General features: G+C 37.8%; 1 protein-coding gene across 15 annotated transcripts in view; it reads left to right on the forward strand.

Moving 5' to 3' along the window:
• Nucleotides 1-18,598, forward strand: part of KIAA1217 (KIAA1217 ortholog) — a 332,780-nt gene that overhangs the window by 252,206 nt on the left and 61,976 nt on the right. For 12 of the 15 annotated variants that reach the window (XM_057383857.1, XM_057383895.1, XM_057383937.1 and 9 more), the window contains one exon: nucleotides 2,725-2,818. In XM_057383857.1, coding sequence (XP_057239840.1) covers nucleotides 2,725-2,818 — 94 coding nt within the window. The other 3 variants (XM_057383912.1, XM_057383904.1, XM_057383921.1) reach the window with 3 other exon arrangements.

An 18,598-nucleotide genomic window follows, 5' to 3' on the forward strand; every position in this document is an offset into this window, starting at 1 on the left:
TTTTTCTTTTTCTTTTTCTTTTTCTTTTTCTTTTTTTTTCTTTTTCTTTTTTCTTTCTCTTTTATTTTTTCTTTTTTTCTTTCTCTTTTTTCTTCTTTTTATTTCTTTTCCCTTTCTCTTTCTCCCTTTCCTTTTCCCTTTCCCTTTCTCTTTCTCTGTCTCTTTCCCTTTTTTCCCTTCTTCTTTTTCTTTTCTTTCATTTTTTTTTCATTAGGGACAAAGCCCTGTCTTTCTACTTAAGTCCAGTCTTTTTTCTTAAAGTGGTTCAGTGCTCTGCATCCAGTGTAGATTTCAGATTTTTTTTTTCTCYAGAGCATCCTTTCCAAACCAGCCTTTCCAAACACATAGAGAAGAAACACTCATGCAATTCTTCAATTTTTTAACAGCAACTGCTGTAATCATCTTTTCTTGGCAGTTGACACAGGTAATGGGTAATCTTGCTTGCTCTTACCCATTCAAATGAGGCAACAAAGATCATTCTCCTAGTTTGACAAGYAGACTGTTCCGCATGCATTTATTTTTCACTTGTCCTCTGACTGTACCTTCTCCATCTCATTAAACTACTTGTCTTCATTATGAGGGCTCCTCCAAGCCCACTTCARTGCTACTTTTCATTTCTTGTAGAGTACCAAGTGCCATCTGCTTCCACTTAGTGAATAATGCCAGCTTGAATTCTAYGTGTTTACTTTTCAAACAAGTGCCTTCCCGTTCTCTCTCAGGCAGCCCTCTAAYGTGCTTGGAAGGTGTCCTCCACAGACGTCTGCCAAGCCACTGCCTTGGTCTTCTTCCCACTCYCTGTTGCACTGCCTACTCAGAGCATGCCCGTGCTTCCAGGGTTTGTTTACTGCTCCTCTGGCTGGAGAGACTACAGTTGTCTGAGTTCTTTTTGTTCCCTTATCTTCCTGAAGCTATCCTGTTGTCTTTTGTGACTCCTGATTCACCTTGTAAGCTGGTGAAGAGCTTGTCTTCCTGGGGTGTTTACACAGYACACACATCAGTGAGGCCTTTGAACATGCCAAGGGCATCTGGGAGCTACAGTAATGCAAATTACAGTAATAATAAAAATACAGTAGTATATCCCTGTTATCGGTAATGTTTATCTTTGAATAGCAACATGAGGTAAAATACATTCATATCAGATATCAAATGCCTAGTGTTTTGATGCTTTGCCTTGAAGCAATATTTTACTTTAAAGTGTCATGTTTCTACAAGAAATATTAATGGAAAATGCTTTTAATAAACTTCAGTTATTTGAGGTACCATCTCATAGCCATCAGACAGAAAAGACAGCAGATAAAATGTGTTTAAATGAATAATATGCTGTTTCTTGAACTGAAGATGAGAGAGCTTGCTTTGTATTGAGAACATAGTCCCAAGTCCAAGGCAGACAATGGTAACTGAGACTCCCAGTGCAGATCTCAAAGCAAAAGGGTCACATTWGCAAGATGGAAAACAGTTTATGTTACCGTAAATAATTGAAGAACTTGAACTTGCCGCAAGGTTGCTATTTTCCTATGCAGTCTACAAGTAAACACTCATAAATACTAAACTTCTCATCAGCCCTCCAGTTCTTAAACACAAGACACTGATCTGTCTCTTGAGCTGCAGGGTTTCTTTAATAACTACCTGACATCTACAACAGCCACACAAGTTCTGACTAGCTACCCATTCAAAACAATCACTGATTGTAATATGACATTGTAAGAAAGAAATTGGACCTGCCCAACAATCCTTCCCTTCATTTTTAAATTATAATCTAAGTGATTAAGATCAGTTCACTAGACTTGTAGCTGCACCTGGAGGAAAGGAATTCAGTCACATGTGTAAGTAAATTCTCTAGAGATCACTGCAGGGAAATGAAAGAAATCGCAGCTTTGAAAGGATGTAAGTGAGCATAGATTGGAGGCTTTGCTACTGATTACATGTGAACCAGRAATCAGCAGAGCTCAGGGCAAGTGTCAAAGCCATAAAATTATTGGAAGGTAGGTCTTGAAACAAAATTGAAAACTGTCATCTCTTTCCTAAATGTAGTAGTTAAAAAATCAACTGATCAATGACAAAGTGTAGAGTCCTAATAAAACAAAAGTATTCTTGTAGGGCTTTTGATCTAAACCATTTCTGTGTAAGTTTTCATCAAAATTTTTGCTTATTTCTTTCTGTAATACTTACTTTTTCCCCTTTAAAAATTGTCTTTATTATWGATAAAGTTTAGAGGAAGAATTTATCTACTACTAAATTTTTAGCTTTCGTGGATTTTTTTCAGCTTTGTGAACAAGCTGGTAATTAAAGTTTTCTCAAGAATAAGCCCAGTTAGAAAGGCTGCTTTTCTTTTGATATTCTTGCTTCTTAGAATAGCAAAAATTTATGTGGGCTGAGTGCACAATAAAGCATGTAAATATTAACTAAATCCTTTTTGAGTGCTGTGTAAATGTTGAAGTTCTATTGTCTTCAAAGTGTTTTCACTCTATGGCAGGATCTTGAAAGAAACTTAACACTATCTAATTTTTATGGGTGTGGAGTTGTAGTCAAAGAATGATACTTCCCATGGGAAAGAGAATCAAAGTAGGCTTTTGTTTGTTTGTGTGYGTCTTAGTTATGGCATTTACGTTTTCCTTATAGATCGGCTGCAGACCTACTATGTTTTTCTGTTACCTGAAACTTTCAGGCAACAAAGTAAATAAAACTKCTTTCATCTATTGTCATTGCTGCTTCTTTTAATTCCAGGAATATTCAAGACCGATCTTTCCTTAAAGTTTACAACAAAGATCCTGCACATGCATTTAATCACACTTCCAGAGCAGTAAATGGAGATATAAGGGTAAGTACTAGCCCTGCATTTATACTATTTTCTTCCTCCAAGTTTTTGTGCTAAATGTATAAATTCATAAATGTAATATGTACACAACAATTCATAAAATCAGGGGTGTATGTATGACACATATACAGAAGAGGGAATAAATAATGCTTGCTGTAATGTGTCTTAACTGCTTTTCTTTTTCCAATTACTTGCCCTAAGCATTAACTGTTTTTTTGATCTTGTTAAATGCAATAAAGCATGTGAAGCAAAACTTAGCCTTTAATTATGTATTTTGTGACACAGACAGTGCTCAGAGTTTTTACAGCTTCCTATACAATGTTTTCAAACCCTTTACAATGAAGTACGGCATGGTGTTAGTATATTCCAGCAAAGTTTCAGCAGGGTTTGGTTTCCACTGGCTGAGCAGATGTGCTTCACTCGAAGTATACTGAAACCCTTTGTAAATGAAAATTTTGGATAGGAAATTCTGATAAATACCCATTGTGGTGTAAATGGTTTTGCCTTTTTCTAAGATTTTCTRTCTGTACTGAGAAAGGATGAGTATATTTGCATTTTCAGGTGAACATTTTGTATTAGGAAACTACAGAGAATGCATTTGAAACATTTGGTTTMTCTCTCTCACTGTCTCTATCTTCTGCTGCACTGTTACCTTCTGCCTTGATGCCAAGAGGGCAGGAGATGCAGGTGTTGCAGTAGAGGGTGGTAGTGGTGGTGAAATTACACAACCTCACCTCCTCCCCACCCATCCCAGRTCTGTGCACAGGAAATGGTACAACCAAATTAACTCAATGTGGCCAGAAGAAAATGCCACTACTGTCCTACGTGCTTTGTTGCTTTTATAGGTATTCCAAAGCTGATTCAACCGTGCAGAAAATTTCCTGTGAAGTGATTTCCTTAATTGTATATTTGCTACTTGGTTTCATTATCAATTCTGAGCATGTCTCACTGCTTTATTACTAATATTTTGCGTAAGTACTTCTGGTGTTTCAACAGTTTAAGGCCACAATATTTTAGAAAGATTGCAGTAGTTTATTTACAGGAACTATTCTCAACCACCTCTCATTTATGCACTTCAATTATAAAATGGCCCTTTGGATAGGTCAGAAATCTAATTACTTGATTTTTCACACTGCTGCACACACAGCATGAGAAAGGAAATGGATGTGCTTCAAAGGGAAGCCGTGATAGGTTTTTTGTGCATTCTGTAACATCCTGAAATTCTTCAGTTCTAGTTGCATTCCTGTGGCAGTAACTGGACATATATGATATATCTGATTCATATTCAAAGGCATGACAGACTATCATTGTGTATAATGGCATTAATGGTTGTAACTGTGATGTATAAAGTGATGTTATACTGTTCTTGTTCCATGTACAGTGGATGCTGAAGGTATTGTGGCTTTATTTGTGTGTTCTAGGCCTGTTTTTGGGTACTATTGTACTTAACTACATATATTTAAAAGTAAAAATTACTTCTTTGGCCCTCTTCCAGGCATTTGCTGCCTGAGAGAGTTGTTTTGAACACAGGTGCTGCTTGTGTGGAAAARCTGCAATTATTTGAATTGCTTGTTTTAAAATTCTATGTAGTTCAACAGATACATGCACTCAACATCATCTGATTATGTCTGAGTTTGCACCTTTGGGCCATAACTAAAAAATAATGGTGATACAGCAATGACCTTTCAGAGGTGGTGTTTTCATGGCAGAATATTGTATTTTACTTTGCAGAAATGCAAAGAYGCCATTTTGAAATTCTGTGCATTGTTGTCTCATTTGGCTTTTSCTTTGCATTGGCAGATTTCTTGTATTTCTGGTCTGAGAGGTGAAGTCAGAGCCAGGATATTCATAGGGGCCTTTGTGGAGAAACATGCAAAAAATCTTCCCTTTGATCTGTGTGAACTTCTGYACTTCAAAGTTATGAGTATAGAAACAAGCGATTTCTTGCGCTCCAGAAATAGTGAAACCTCTTTGTCTAAGGTTGTGTGTCTTTTGGTTGGGACCTTCTTACGCAGCAACAAACAGGTCCTAACTGAAGGTTTTCCCAAAGTAATAACACTCTCCAGTGTCCATCCTCTGGAGTTTAAAAAACTGGAGCCCACACTGAAACTTTTCCTCTCTTCGGAAGAAGTACAGTAGGATCTTCTCTCAAATGTCTAATTTGGCAAAGTTTATAGGGACGTAATAGTCTTATACTACTCATTGGTTAAATGTGGTTGAAATTTGCCTGGGGATTCACAGGTTATTGTTTCAGCAGAAAAAAAACCCACCAGAAGAGATGGATTATCTATCCCTTTTTCCTTAGCAAACCACAGTAAAGGGGGTACAAATGTGAGGGTTCAAAGTGAAAAACATGTTCATGTTATGTACTGGTATTGCACAGTATCCATAAGATTGTAGAAAAACCTTTGCCTCTTATCWCTCCTTTTATGTTTGCGTATCTTTGCATTGGGCAAATTGATGTTCATCAATTTAATACGATATATGAGTGCTAAATTCACTACAGTGGGAAGCGGGGAATGTGTGCTTGGCATCATGTTTAACTGTTTCTGAATATTACAGAAAAGCAGCTGTTGTCAGAGTGTTAAAAAAACATATTTAGAATATAATGAATTAGTCAGTATATTTTTCCACAGTGATACTCTGAGTGTAATTGTATCTCCTGTCATCTGTGAGTTAAAATTTATTTTCTTGGTGTTTGGGAAAGCTTTGCCTTTACAGATTTTTCTACTGTTTGCCTTCCTGTCCCTTTGGAATGTTTATCCCTGGGTTTGATGCTGTTCAGACTTSTATTCATGTGATTTATAATAATTTSCATGTTACTGGCCCAAAATARTCTAAGAAAATAATGTTAGCTGCCAGTTTGAACACCTGTTTTAACTACCAAACAGATGCGAGACCGGTACAAGAATTGTCAGTAACACTTGAAATATTAAGTATTATCCATATGGACAAGAAGACTCAGAATGTGCAGGAAGAATGTGGATTCTGTAACTTTCAGATCTTCTGTTGAACCATTTAGTTTTCATGTCCATTAATTCTAACTTTCCTGCTCTTCTTTGTCTCATGGATTTTCCTGAGTGAGTTGTGTTTGAGTAAAGGGAATTGGCTGAGGGTCCAAGCAAGCTCTACAGGAAAGTTTTTCTTGAAATCCTCCTGGGTGCCTCACAGGCTTACTGGTATTGGCCATTTGCATCTCAAAGAGCATGGTCTGCTTGACAGGTCTGCCATGTTGAATGCTGCTCAAGCAAGAAGTAGCCACATTGTGCTGTCTCACTGAGTATTTGTGCTTGTGCTCTTCCCGTTTTCATTTTTCCTTTCCCAAAATGTGCAACAGCTGGGCTTTTTGAAAAATGTGTCTTCATATTGCTGCCTTTCATTCATTTATTCCTTCACCTGAGCTTGTGTCATTTATCAGCAATTTCTAGCTCTCTGTGCAGCAATACTTTCTTCTGACAAAATGTCTTASATGTTTAGATGGATTTGTTCCCTCCAGCATTGTTCCAAATTCCAGTGTAAATGCAGGTTCACAGCCATGCTGRTCCATGCCCTTAGAATGAACATTTGTGATTTGCATGGGTTGGTTGGGGCAGGGCCCAAGTTGCCACTCCTCCAGCAGTGGTCAATACCCTGAACATCAGGATGTGACAGTAAGGAACTGATAGTGGTTTTTTTTATGTTGCTGGGTGAATTGGGTTTCTCTGCAAGTGTCATGCAGCTCCTTTCATCCTGGGGTGTTGAGCTGAAGTGATCCCCCCAATGAATGCACACAGCATATTTTCTATCCTCATTCCCTACATCCTCCTTTTCTGGAGTGGCTAAAGAAACTGAAATTATAATCTTCTCCTTCTGTTACAGAAACTGATCAGCATTTCTGATGGCACAGTTRGTTATTAATAATGTTGGTTTATGCAGTGGTTTGTTTTGGGCTTCACGTACCAGTCAATTTTGAGAATTGGGGGGGAATTTTTACTTCATAAGCAACCAGTGTCTGTTTTGCTTGGCAGTATTTTTCTTCCCATCCACCTGCCCTAAAGTCTGCGGGGTACACTTTATTTAAAATATCCTAGACCTACCATGGTTTTGCTTAATTCCCTGACTTGTTTTGCTYAATTCCCTTGACTCCCCAGATCTCTTCTGGGTGGGTGAGGCCAGAATATCCAAAGAATGCTTGTTGTGGCTGTTGTTGTATTGAGGTATGCTTTGAGGTATTTGGGATTTTTTTTAGAGACTATTTATCCAAGAAATAACGATTAAGGCAAGTTGAGTCAGAGCTGAATTGAGGCAGTGCAGGGTACCTGAAAACTCCACATTTTATGGGATATAGAATGGCAAAAAGATGATGGTGTTCCTGACAGCAGTGAGGGTTTTGCCGGGGTGAGAGGAGTTAAAATGAGTTGTATAGGAAAATGAGACAGACATTTGGTAAGCTGAGTAAACTTGTGCTGAATAGCTTTTATTATTGAAATTTCACACCACCAAYTTTTCATTTTTCCCCTGAAAGTGACTGGTTAGCAGGCTGTGAACAGTTTAACTCTCTAGGGCTAGATGCAATTTGTGAACGTAAAAATACCCTACAAGTCCTAAAAACCCTAAACAACTCCCAAGAATTTAAGACTTCCAAGGAGGCTGAAATTCACTGCTTTGTGGAAAAGACAAGAAATAACAAAAGCAGAATAATCCTTTTGTGTTCTTCATGTACCTGTAAAATACATTTGTYGTCTTTGAGTTGTTTAACTTCTTTTCATTGGATTGTTTATGATCTTAACATCTGTAAACATAAAAGTTGCAAATGGTGCCAGTTATATCTTTGCATTGCATACTACAGCTAAAAAAAAAAAAAAAAAAAAAAAAAAAAAAAAAAAAGGAGTTCCTTGCACTACTTACAGGTATTTAGAACAAAAGTATTTATTGGAACGTAATTCAAGCAATAAATTGGGTGAATGCATTTTAGTGCTGGGATGCCTATAGGACAGCACTTCTGTAAGTTGCCATGTGTTTACCTTACTGATCCTGTTACTATAAAACTTTGTTTCCTTTTGGGAAGAAAGAAAAACGAAACAAAAAGGCAAACGCTAATACCTCTATTATCTGATCGAGACCTTCCAAATGATACAAATCTCATCTCTCCTGCTGTTTTGCTGTCTGCTTTTTCTACTGCTCTTTTTGTCATTGAGAGGTTATGACAACATGAGCCATATTGTATTTATAAACATCACGTGTTTCCTTGATATGACTTGCGGTGTCTGCCAAACAGAACACATGGAAGAAACATTTCTCATTAGCTCAGCATTGGTTTTGGTTATACTGATTTCCGGGACAGGAAAAATGCCTTCCTTACTCAGATTTAACTTCCATACAGTAGAAAGAAAGCCTCTGAGTGTCCGTGAAATCTCTTGAGCAGAGACACTGCAGCTCTTTCAGGCCACATACTTTGACGAAAAGRGAAAAAGCGGTTTATTTTAAAGAGTGGATGTAATGGCATGTATTGCTGAAACTAATTCTGAATTTAAATACCTGCCAAAGTCATCAAGAAACAGAACTCACCAAGAGATGTAAGGTAAGATGAGGCTTATAAATAATGAAGGGTATCTAATTCCTTTTGTCTTTTTTTTTAATTATTTTTCTAAATAAAAAGGTATTTTCAGATTAACTGGGAATTTAAATCTGAACAGTGAAAACTGTTTCTTCTTCCTTCAGCTAGATGAGAAAATAAATATTTAATTGCTCTCTAAATCACCAAAYTCTACTCTTAGATTTTTTGTCTAGTTTCAGACTTACATACTGAATATGAACAATTATTTTTCCAACTTGCTACTACAAATCTTGCTGAGATCTGAACAAAACATATAAAAGAGGTCTCTGATGTTCAGGACTTTTTTTTTTAATGATACGGATTTTACTGCTTTTGCTTCGAATGGGTTTTCAATAGTTACCAATTATTTATGCAACTACAGACCTACAGACACTATAGGTCTGTATCTGTATCAAACAAGTACCTGTATCAAATCAGACTGATGAAAGACTGTAAATGTACCTGTTCTCTTTCATTCATGTATCCTTTGATATATAATACCTACTGCTGTGAAAATCCTAAATTAGTGAGAAAGTGGATAGAATTATAAAGAAAAATAGATTATTTTTATTTTAGCTACACATAAAACAGTGTAGTAATCTCAAATGTTTTCTAGTCAAAATCTGTTTTTTTAAAGATACAGATCCTGCATTACASTTGGAAGGGTACTGCACTGTGGCTTTTTTTAATATGATGGCTTTGTGCTTTGGTGTATTTTAATTATTTCACAAACATTAGGAAGAGTATTTTATGTATGTATAAGGAATATATGCATGCATAAGGAATATAACCTTGTAGGTCCTATTACTATGCCAACATTTTAAAAGATACTTAAAAAAATTCAAATAATGAGGATGGATTTTAAGTTTATATGAAGCTGCAGCTGAAGGAAAGTGTCGTGTTTTTGATATAAAACCACTCAAGGAACACGAGCTTGCCACACCCATGCAATAATCTCACAGTCAGTCTGAGAGGRGTGTCATATGGTAGATATCACATCCAGTTACCTGGAAACTCCCAGAGTGTGGAATTTTTAGGGGCAGGGTTCYTTATTTCCCACTAACAGGCCTGTATTCAAGCTGGTCTGCCTTTCATGTTGAGGTTTGCTGAGCGCTTACCCTGRAGCTAATGAAGTTACGTAAACACAACATATTATCTGTTTTGGGTGAAAGTCTTTCCAGCCCTTCATTAAAACTAGAAATCTTATCTCTCATATACGTCTGAGGTTCTCAGCAAAGATTTTGCTGCCTTTAATGAGAGCTTGCCCTGAATAAAAACATAAGGATTGGATTTGAGACCATTTTTTATTGTCTTCTAGTTTCTGGTTTTATTCTTACTCCACCTCTTTTTACATAATGTTTCCTTGTGCCAATTCTTCAGAAGTTTTGCTCTTTATTTTTTTTTTTCTGCTGCCCTTGCTTTTAGTAGAACAGTTTGCACTAATTTGACTGCTTACTTGAAATTCCTAAATAGCTGACAGAGTCAGATGTTGCTGGAGCACCCTAAACATATTGACAGCTGATGAAAATGCTCATGGCTATGACCTCCCTCACGAGTAGGGGAGGTCCTCCTTTACCTCCTTTGTAAACCAGGTAGCTTATCTGAATCACAGGAGTCATGCAARTCGAAGTCCAGTCAAGTTTTATGACTTCCAGGTAGATTTCCAAATGAGCTGTGATGCAAACAGGGGTTAAAAATTGCTTTTTGACAGTGGGCATTTTGCTACCATCATTCCTAGATCCAAGTGKAGTTAGTTACAGTGGTTTTTTTTCTTTTTCAAGCAAGCAATTCTTCTCATAATTCTTGTAATTCAGGACCCTACCTTTGTTTTTTCACAAATATAAAATGTGGATCATACTCATGTCCCAGATTCTCTGCTTTYCACTCTGTCTCCACTTCAGTGTATTCTTAGTCATTAGTTTCAAGAATACTAAAGAAAATTAACTCCATCCCTATCTTCCTTTGAACAAAGAGAATTCAACCATTACCTGGTGTTTAAGAGAACACAGTTATACATCCAAGGATCTTGATTCTTCTCCATGTTGGATTGTACTTTTTCTAATAAAGCTCTGGAAAAATAATCAGACTTCTGAAAATATGAGCAGTAAAAATATCTTTTCTTGGATGCAGGTTAAGATCTGGGGTTTAAAAAAGCCTCAGCTGGCAAAAGCAAGACAGTTGCAAATATCAGCACGCAATAAGACTCCGTGAGAAATGATGTGATGCTGAAACTATTTTTCGTCTGAATATGTGTCTTTCTTACATCATTGCAAATTTGAGCTCCATGTGACTAAGTGAAAAGACTGAATGTGTGTTGGGAAAAGGGCCGGTCCCTGTATCACTTCATATTTGCTATAGATAGCTTGACCTTTGGTAAATGAGATTGTTTACTTCAGCCATGCTGACCAATCTGTGTATTTTTGGGATAGAAGGAAGTAAAATGGAAAGAAACTGTAGGATTCAAAAGTATAGGAAGAACTTTGTGRTCTAAGAAGACTCTTAGTTGATGCACTGATAGCTCTTCTAACATTTCAAAATACCTACAACTGCAGATGCTGTTTGACCTTATAGCTATGAGCTGTGGTGTGGCTTGGACACTTGCATTGCGAAATCCATGAATCTAAGACTTTTTGTGACCATTTTTCCTCTCAGTATTGCTGACTTCAAAAGTCAGCACAGCAACTTATTTCTTCTGAGTTTCTATGTCCTTACACTGGAAGAAACAAGTGTAAATACTGTGCTTATGTCTTTTGACTATCAGCTGTGTTTTRTAATATTTTTGTATTATTTACATCRTAACACATTTTGTATATCTGTAATAGGAATTGTATTTTGACTCTGTTGTTTGGTAATGTCATGTGAGACCAAGGGTTATACTTTCTTTATGTTCATTTAATTATATCAACTTGTTCAGTTTTGTCTTTGGTGCAGTGAAAAGAGGGAACAAAAATAAGAGCTGAGTTGTTAGTACAGGGAGTCAGAAAGCCATGCATTTATTYTGATTTATGAGTGCAGTTACTAAAAGCATTTTTCTTTTAACTAGCAGAAATCTGATATACAGCATATWTAAACCAAATAAAAATGCTGATCTATACCAGAACTGTACATCTTTGAAACTATTCCTTTTTTGGAAAAAAAAAAAAGGAAATGACCCCATCAGTTCTGTGGTGCCCTGAGGAAGTGCTGAAGTTGAGATTGGTCTGAAGGGTTTGGCTCCCTGCACTGGTGGKGGCTGTCTATTTTATGTACATGGTGTCCTTCATCTCTTCAAAGAGAATGGGGAGGGGGGAGGAAATGCTTTCTGCATTTTCATGAATTACATGGCTCTGCTTGTTCTCAGAAAATTCTACCATAAAAAGCATCAGTGGAAAAGCAGAATAAGGGAATTGTTGGTTTGAAAGCAAAAGCAACAATTGGTTTGAATGCAGCGCTAGTTATGAGGGTAGTCATGATGTTAAGTTTAGAAAAATAGATCAGTAACAGCTTTTATACGTTCAATCCAAACAATCTAAGAGCTTATGGGATGGGTGGGCCATGCTATACTGATGAGATAAATGTGGATATTGGCAAACCAATGATGTAATTATGTAAATCCAGCCTTTTTAGGATTGAAATGTGTTATGTTTTAGTGTGTTTATATTTTTGTCATTTTTCATAACACCCTGAAAAATCTTGGCTGAAATGCCAGGAGTTTTCTTAGTGCACTCACCACACTGTTCTATCTGCATAGTACACTAAGGAAATATAGGAAAATAAAGCATAAGAAATTTATTAACTTCTCTCTTCTTAATTGGATAATCTAAACTTTTTTTTAACTCTCACATTTCATTTGTTCATTTGTTAATAGGAAATTAAATACATAAATAGGCAGAAATGAGTCCCTGTTAGCTGATCTGGATGTTTGTCTTGCCAATGAGGAGTAAAGCAATACACACTGGTAGCAGAGAGGCAGCTCAAATGATGAAATGCTGCTGGGGAAATAAACTTCCATGCAGAGGAACTGTGATTTCAGACAGGTCAATGCAAAATGTGCTGCATCTCATCCATCTTTTTGCTCACTTTGCCCAAAGYCTGCAATTGGCTGGACTGGAAGCTGTTCTGGGATGGCTCTGGGTCAGGCTCCAAGTGGCCTTGTGCTCCCTTGCCTTCCCAGCAATGTGGGAAGATTGTCTCACTGTGTGTGAGTTGGCAAGTGTGTTGGCAAGATTGTCTCACTGACAGCTGATCTGTGACAATGGGTTCAGTACAGGTATAACCAGGCTAGTCCAAACACCGAGCCCATTCCTCTAGCTGTATTTAAGATGGTGCATGTTGTAAGCTCATCATTTGATGGGAAGAAGAATGATACTGCTTTCCTCTTTTTTCTTTTTGTTTGCCTCTTGTTTTACACCAGAAAAAAAATGACCTTAGTCTGGCAATAGGATCATTGAACATTATAATGGCTAAAGAGCTTTTGATGTGCAGGTGTTCTGTGGTCAGGGGATTGAAAACACGACGGAATTGATAAGGGAAAAAAGTTTTCTGAGAGGTAAGGGCTGCATGCACATGTACAAGTACACACACGGCATGTCTCATGACATATCAGAGTGATTGGTGGTGGTTTCATYAAACCAGAATTTCTGTTGTCCCCCATTAACGACCAGACATGCACAGAGGGCAGCACCACCTCAGTGTTCTCTCTGCAGTCCCACTGCATGGGGCGTCTCAGAGATGCTGCACCAAAATCTCACTMGTAGAAAGCTGCTATTTCTTGTCTGAGGGAGATGAAGCTGTTTGGAACCTTAACAAATCTTCAGTGGTAATGGCTGAACTAAGTGCTAGGATTCAAAAGCCATTTATAGCTTTAAGGTGCATCTCAAATATCTTCCTTCTGAATGTAAGAGTGGATTGCAAAGCCAGCTGATGGTCTTACCTTCTTGCCCCTGTCCTCAAGCATTTGTGGGTTCAGGCATTTATCTGAAGTGCTCTGCTCACTTGTTTTCTAATAAACACCCTCATGTTGTGACCACACCTGCCAAAAGGCTCATAACGCCTCAGAATATTAAACCAAACTGAAGAAGTTTACGTTGGATGTTCTTCTTTCTTGTCCCTCTTCTCCTTCCTTTCTTGCTCTCTCCCTCTCCTAGCCTACTATGCTAGGCTACAACATTGTAATAACAAGACCTAATGCAAAATCTTCTAGCACTGAAGAAAATATGCATTAATTTATGTTCTTTTCCCATCGTTTTGGGGTTTTTTTCTGTCTTTCATTTAATTTTTTGTTGACTTTTCCTTCCTACACTACAGTCTCTTTAACCCCTCTTTTTCTCATCAGTTCCTCCCTTCCCAGCTTAAATAAACCTTATTTTTATTTCTTTTTTTATTTATTATCCCTCTCTTGTTTGTCCATTAATATCTCAGCACTCCATCTCCAATATTACTCTCTTTCATCTTTGGCCTCTTTCRCAAACTCCTATTTACTGTCCTTCACACTATCTCATTCTGGTTTTGTTTTGGTTTATTTTCTCCTTTCTTCCATAGTTCTACGCTAAGAATTCCCTACTGCGTCTCCACATAATTTTTCTTCGCCTTCTGTCTCTCTTCCCAGTTTCAGGGAATCACAGAGTCATTTAGACTGGAAAAGATCTTTAAGGCCATCTGTCCAAGTCATGAGTTAAGTGTTAGTTAAATGTTTGCGACATATGATTTGCTTCTTTTTATTAATATTCCTGTGAACTAAGAAAATTTTCATGCCACAAACTCAGTTCTCTGCATTTTAAAAGTCAGAAAGTTTAGGCATAAATAAGTGTACTAATGGCAGGACAGAGGAAGAGGAGAATGAATGTGCTTCTATATTGGTCTGTTGATAAACAAATAATGTTTATTGCCAGCTTCAGGAGAGAGATGCTTGAATCTTAGTTCAATAAAACAGGAACCACAGGTCAAGTTGGATTCTTCGAGGTGGATCACAGTGATGTCCATTGCGTGGACCAGCAAGCAGCTGATGGAATGAAGCTGTTATTGTCCTTTCTAGYTATAGGATCTCRAAGAAGGGGGAAAWAAGGAAAAAAGTRGATTGAGAAACAGAGCAGAAAGTGAGCTAAATGAAAAGACATATGGGSAGGCTCACTATAAGGAATTAGAAAAAGAATCTAATCCTTATAAGCTCAATGTAGAAATTGCCGCCCACTGCAGTCAGTGGTGAGAGGTTGGGAATGCAAAAGGGCAGCTTGTCCCACCCAGCTCTAGGGGAATGAGCTGACTCTGGAGGATGTCTGGCTGACTTTCTTTTAATGCAATGTTAGGTGAGACAAATCCTCAATCCAGAGCAATTAATATTGCTTCTTGACTTTTTGAGAGGTGCTTAATGCATATATGTCTGTGATACATGCTGTGATACTTTCCTGTAGCTAGGAGAATGTCCTTGCTTAAATCAGTACAGAAACAAGGGGGAAGCATGAGGTTTAAATTACAGGCTAGAGAGACAGACTGCAGACCTGACGTAATACTTCAGTTTTGCAGAACCTTCTTCATGCAAYTCCAGTGAGAGWTGGCTATATTTGCTCTAGTAAASWTTAAAAAAWTTTTGAGAGGCTTTTAGAGTTTCCAGCAGAGGWTTTCCCACTTTTGCTTGTTTGCCTTTAACTTTTTTAATCCCTAAAAATCAAAAATTTTGGATTATACTGATCTGCCATCACCAAAGGATAGGCCAAAAATGTACTGTTGCCGTGCAAAACATACATATATATGTAACTTGTAACTGAACATATATGTAATATTAATACAGAGGTTACAGGACAATACCATTCTCTTGGGAGCTCAGATGTTCCTCTGTGGTCTGGTTCAAAGGCTTTGTGCACAGGTTGCTCCACACTGCAAACTCCACCTGTTCTAGCAAGAGTGTTGCTTTGGTAGCAGTGAGGCTGTGGAGCTGCCTGTCCCCTTTGCATTCCAGCCAGTGGTGTTGTSCTCTGTGGTGGGAYRGGGCTTTTTGTTTSTTTGTTTGCATTTATGTTGTAAGAACCAGGGAGTTTGGAATAAGAGAACTTTATGGCACTTGTGTTTACCCCATATCTGTTTCACTGCRTGCCTTTGGAATCAGTAAACAGAGGGAATACAAACAACATGGATGTTTAGGAGAAGATAGTGTGGTCTGCTCATAATCTAAAATCCAGTATGTGTTTGGCAGCCAGAACTGTGCTGTTCCCTCCCTGATTGTTTAGCTTGGCCTCTCAAATTCAAAGAGCTTCTGTAGGATTTCAGTCTTCAAGGAAACGCCACACACATCCTTGTAGGTATAAACAYGGGCAGTGGGCTGGAGAGCTGATGTGATAAAGTCAAGGCCAATTTGAAAGAGTTTTTCAGGGTCATGGAGAGCAGTGTGGAGTGCAGAGTGGCAGCAGCGTAGCCTGGCTGGATGCCGGGGTGTGTCACCTCGGTGACTTTGTGAAGGACAGTAACTTTGGGAAGCTGTGTTCTTCTCCCTCGTTTTTGTCATGGGAAGCAACTGAGACTGAGATCAGGATGAGGTAAGAACACTTTTTTCTTCTCTGCTGAGTGGAGGCAAAGCTAAGGGTGGATTGCTCTTCTTTCATAGAGAAATTGAACGTCATGTCATGATGTCACCCTCAGCAGAGAGAAGAAAGATGCTGATGGCAATTCCCCAGCTGCCTTCATGATTGTTGTGTGTCAGAGCCAGCAGATTTTGGAGATCCTGCAGGCAGTTGCACAGATTGGTCTTTGTCATCTCAAACTGTTGGTTTCTTGGATCAAAATTAGAAGTTGGGGGGGGGAGCGATAGGACTGATGAACTGGCATGAGACCATCTTTGGCAGAAAGAAACCCAAAACCCAAATCTATGCCCAAAATCCTAACCCCAAACCCCCCAAACCCAGGAAGAAATATGCTTTCTTTGTAATACAGCTCTAAAAGCTGTCATCAGCAAACTGTCTTTCCATTTGGGTTCTGCTGGATTGAACTAACTTGTTGAATTTAGGCAAAACTCCACTGACTCCATCAAAAGATTTGTTCCAGAATGCTGAGAACAAAAACAAGTCCTGAGTTAGTGACCAGCAATCACTGTAAGTGCTCCTCTGTTTTCTGTCAAGGAAATAGTTGTTTACAGCACTAAAAGGTATTAACTGCTCAATTATTTCCATCCATGAAAGTATTATTAAAGGAATAGGAACCAAACGAGCTGTTATCAGGAGCAGAAAGAACTTTGATCAGCAGTCAAGCAGTAAGTTATGTCTATGCCACATGTGCACACCCCACAGTAGATTTCATAATATTCTCAGGCTTTATAATTGTGTGTTTCACTGATGTTTAGTCTCTTAACATTTTTTTTTTCTGCTTCAAAATGAAGGAAACAAGCAGAATATAAATTGATGTGATGAGSAAATTGATGGAAAGGTTCAACAGACCAACATTGTTAATGATGTAGAAGAAAGGAGGGTAACTGGCATTATAGCTCTGTGGTAACTTGAGCCTATCATTAATACAGACATTAACACTGGTTTTATAGTCCTAAATCAACCTAAATTTCCAGGCTTGGCTGCAGTGAAGCTCAGGATGTTGTGCCTCTTTGGGGCATGCCCTTGGTTTGCACAGGGGCTCAAAGTGAAAAGGAGCTCTTGTTCTATACTTTATAAACAAATATATGGCGAGAAATTGTACATGGGGTAAGACGTGGCTAGCTAGATAATGCCTGAGGGCTCTGATAAAGTAATTGAAATGGAAAGTGATGCTTGAATTGTTTGTACGCATTGTTAGAGCCTACAAATTAAATTACAACCTAGGTAATGATGTAACTGTGCAATATTTACTCTGTTGTACCTGATACATTTTAAAATTAAAAGCAGATTAATTCATCTAATGAAAAGCTTTTTGTATGCATTAGACAGACATGAAGACTCTTGCATATCATGTCATATGTATGGCGAGCCAGTCATATCCCAGTCTGATGTTCTGGGATATACTTTACCTTGCTACAGTCYAATTATTGAGAATGTGTAGCCGACCCGCTTGCAGTTCATTGCAGGGAAAGTTAGCAAAATACAGTCATCTTTTTAATCCTGCATGTTAGCATAATAATGTTATTTCTCACTTTAGGTTTGTTAGCATGTGAGGAAGAGCATAGATAGAAGAATATATTCTGCAATTGCTGAAAAGCACATGTAGCAATTTAGTGTTCTAGGGTAATTTTGCTTGTATTTTTTACTCTTGGTGTTTCTGGGTCTGGTTGGTCCGCCAACCTAAGCAGCTTTTTAACTAGGTCAAGTATATACATCCATTCATTAAAAGGGGATGCTTGACTGGTTAGTTAAACCTGCCAAATAGAAACCAGATGCTTGAATGGTAAATACTGCTTTACCCATATACTGCAAGAAACAAGTCTTGACTGATTAAATTTGAAATAAAAATAAGTAGGATTAACATTGTTTCTGTGTTATAATACTACTTTATTGTAGTGCTAATGCAAATGTTTAATAAAAGTAATATTTTAAAATATTTTACAGTGAAACTGGAAAGTAAGCATTTAAGACAAAATACTTTTTACATTTCTGCAAAAATTGTTTMTATTACACTACATATAATTTTTTTAAGTTCTAGTCAAGATCAGTAATGGCATACAAATTTACAGCATACATTACAAATCAGAATTCACTGCAGCTATCCAGAAAGCTGGAAGACTTCTCTGATGCTGGGCTGGGGGTAGTAAGTGGTGGAGCACCTGGATTTTTAGTTTTGGCTACCAGATTTGCTCTGATCTTTTTCCTGTGACTTAAATGCTTAGTGTCAAATTTCCCTTTCACAGCAGAAATTAATGATGCCTCCTTCACTAATGGCTGAGACTGAGAGCAGTACTGTGAGACAGAAATCCTACTCCTGTAAAGGTCCCTTAGAACTGATTCTGTACAGCAATATTAGCTCATGATTGTGTGCTTAAATTGTATTTTTATTCCTTTGAATGCCAGTTACGATGATAGAGGCAATTTTTTACTTGTGCAACAGCAAAATCAGAYAAAAATCCAAACCCCCAAAACAGAAGATAACTGCAGGACTGGGAAGGGTTTGTGTCATAAGATCTTCCCTTATGATATTTAAGTGTCATCTCTTTAGGCTGTAAATACTGTCTTTTTAAGGGGACCATTTCCATATTCTGTGTTTCATGTGAGAGGATAGAAGGAAGTGAAGCATCCTTTCTGTTCTCTTTTTTGAAAATGCAT

This window comes from Malurus melanocephalus, unplaced genomic scaffold (assembly GCF_030028575.1).
Source record: "Malurus melanocephalus ecotype Western Australia unplaced genomic scaffold, MMel_1.1 scaffold_14, whole genome shotgun sequence".
Lineage (NCBI taxonomy): Eukaryota > Metazoa > Chordata > Aves > Passeriformes > Maluridae > Malurus > Malurus melanocephalus.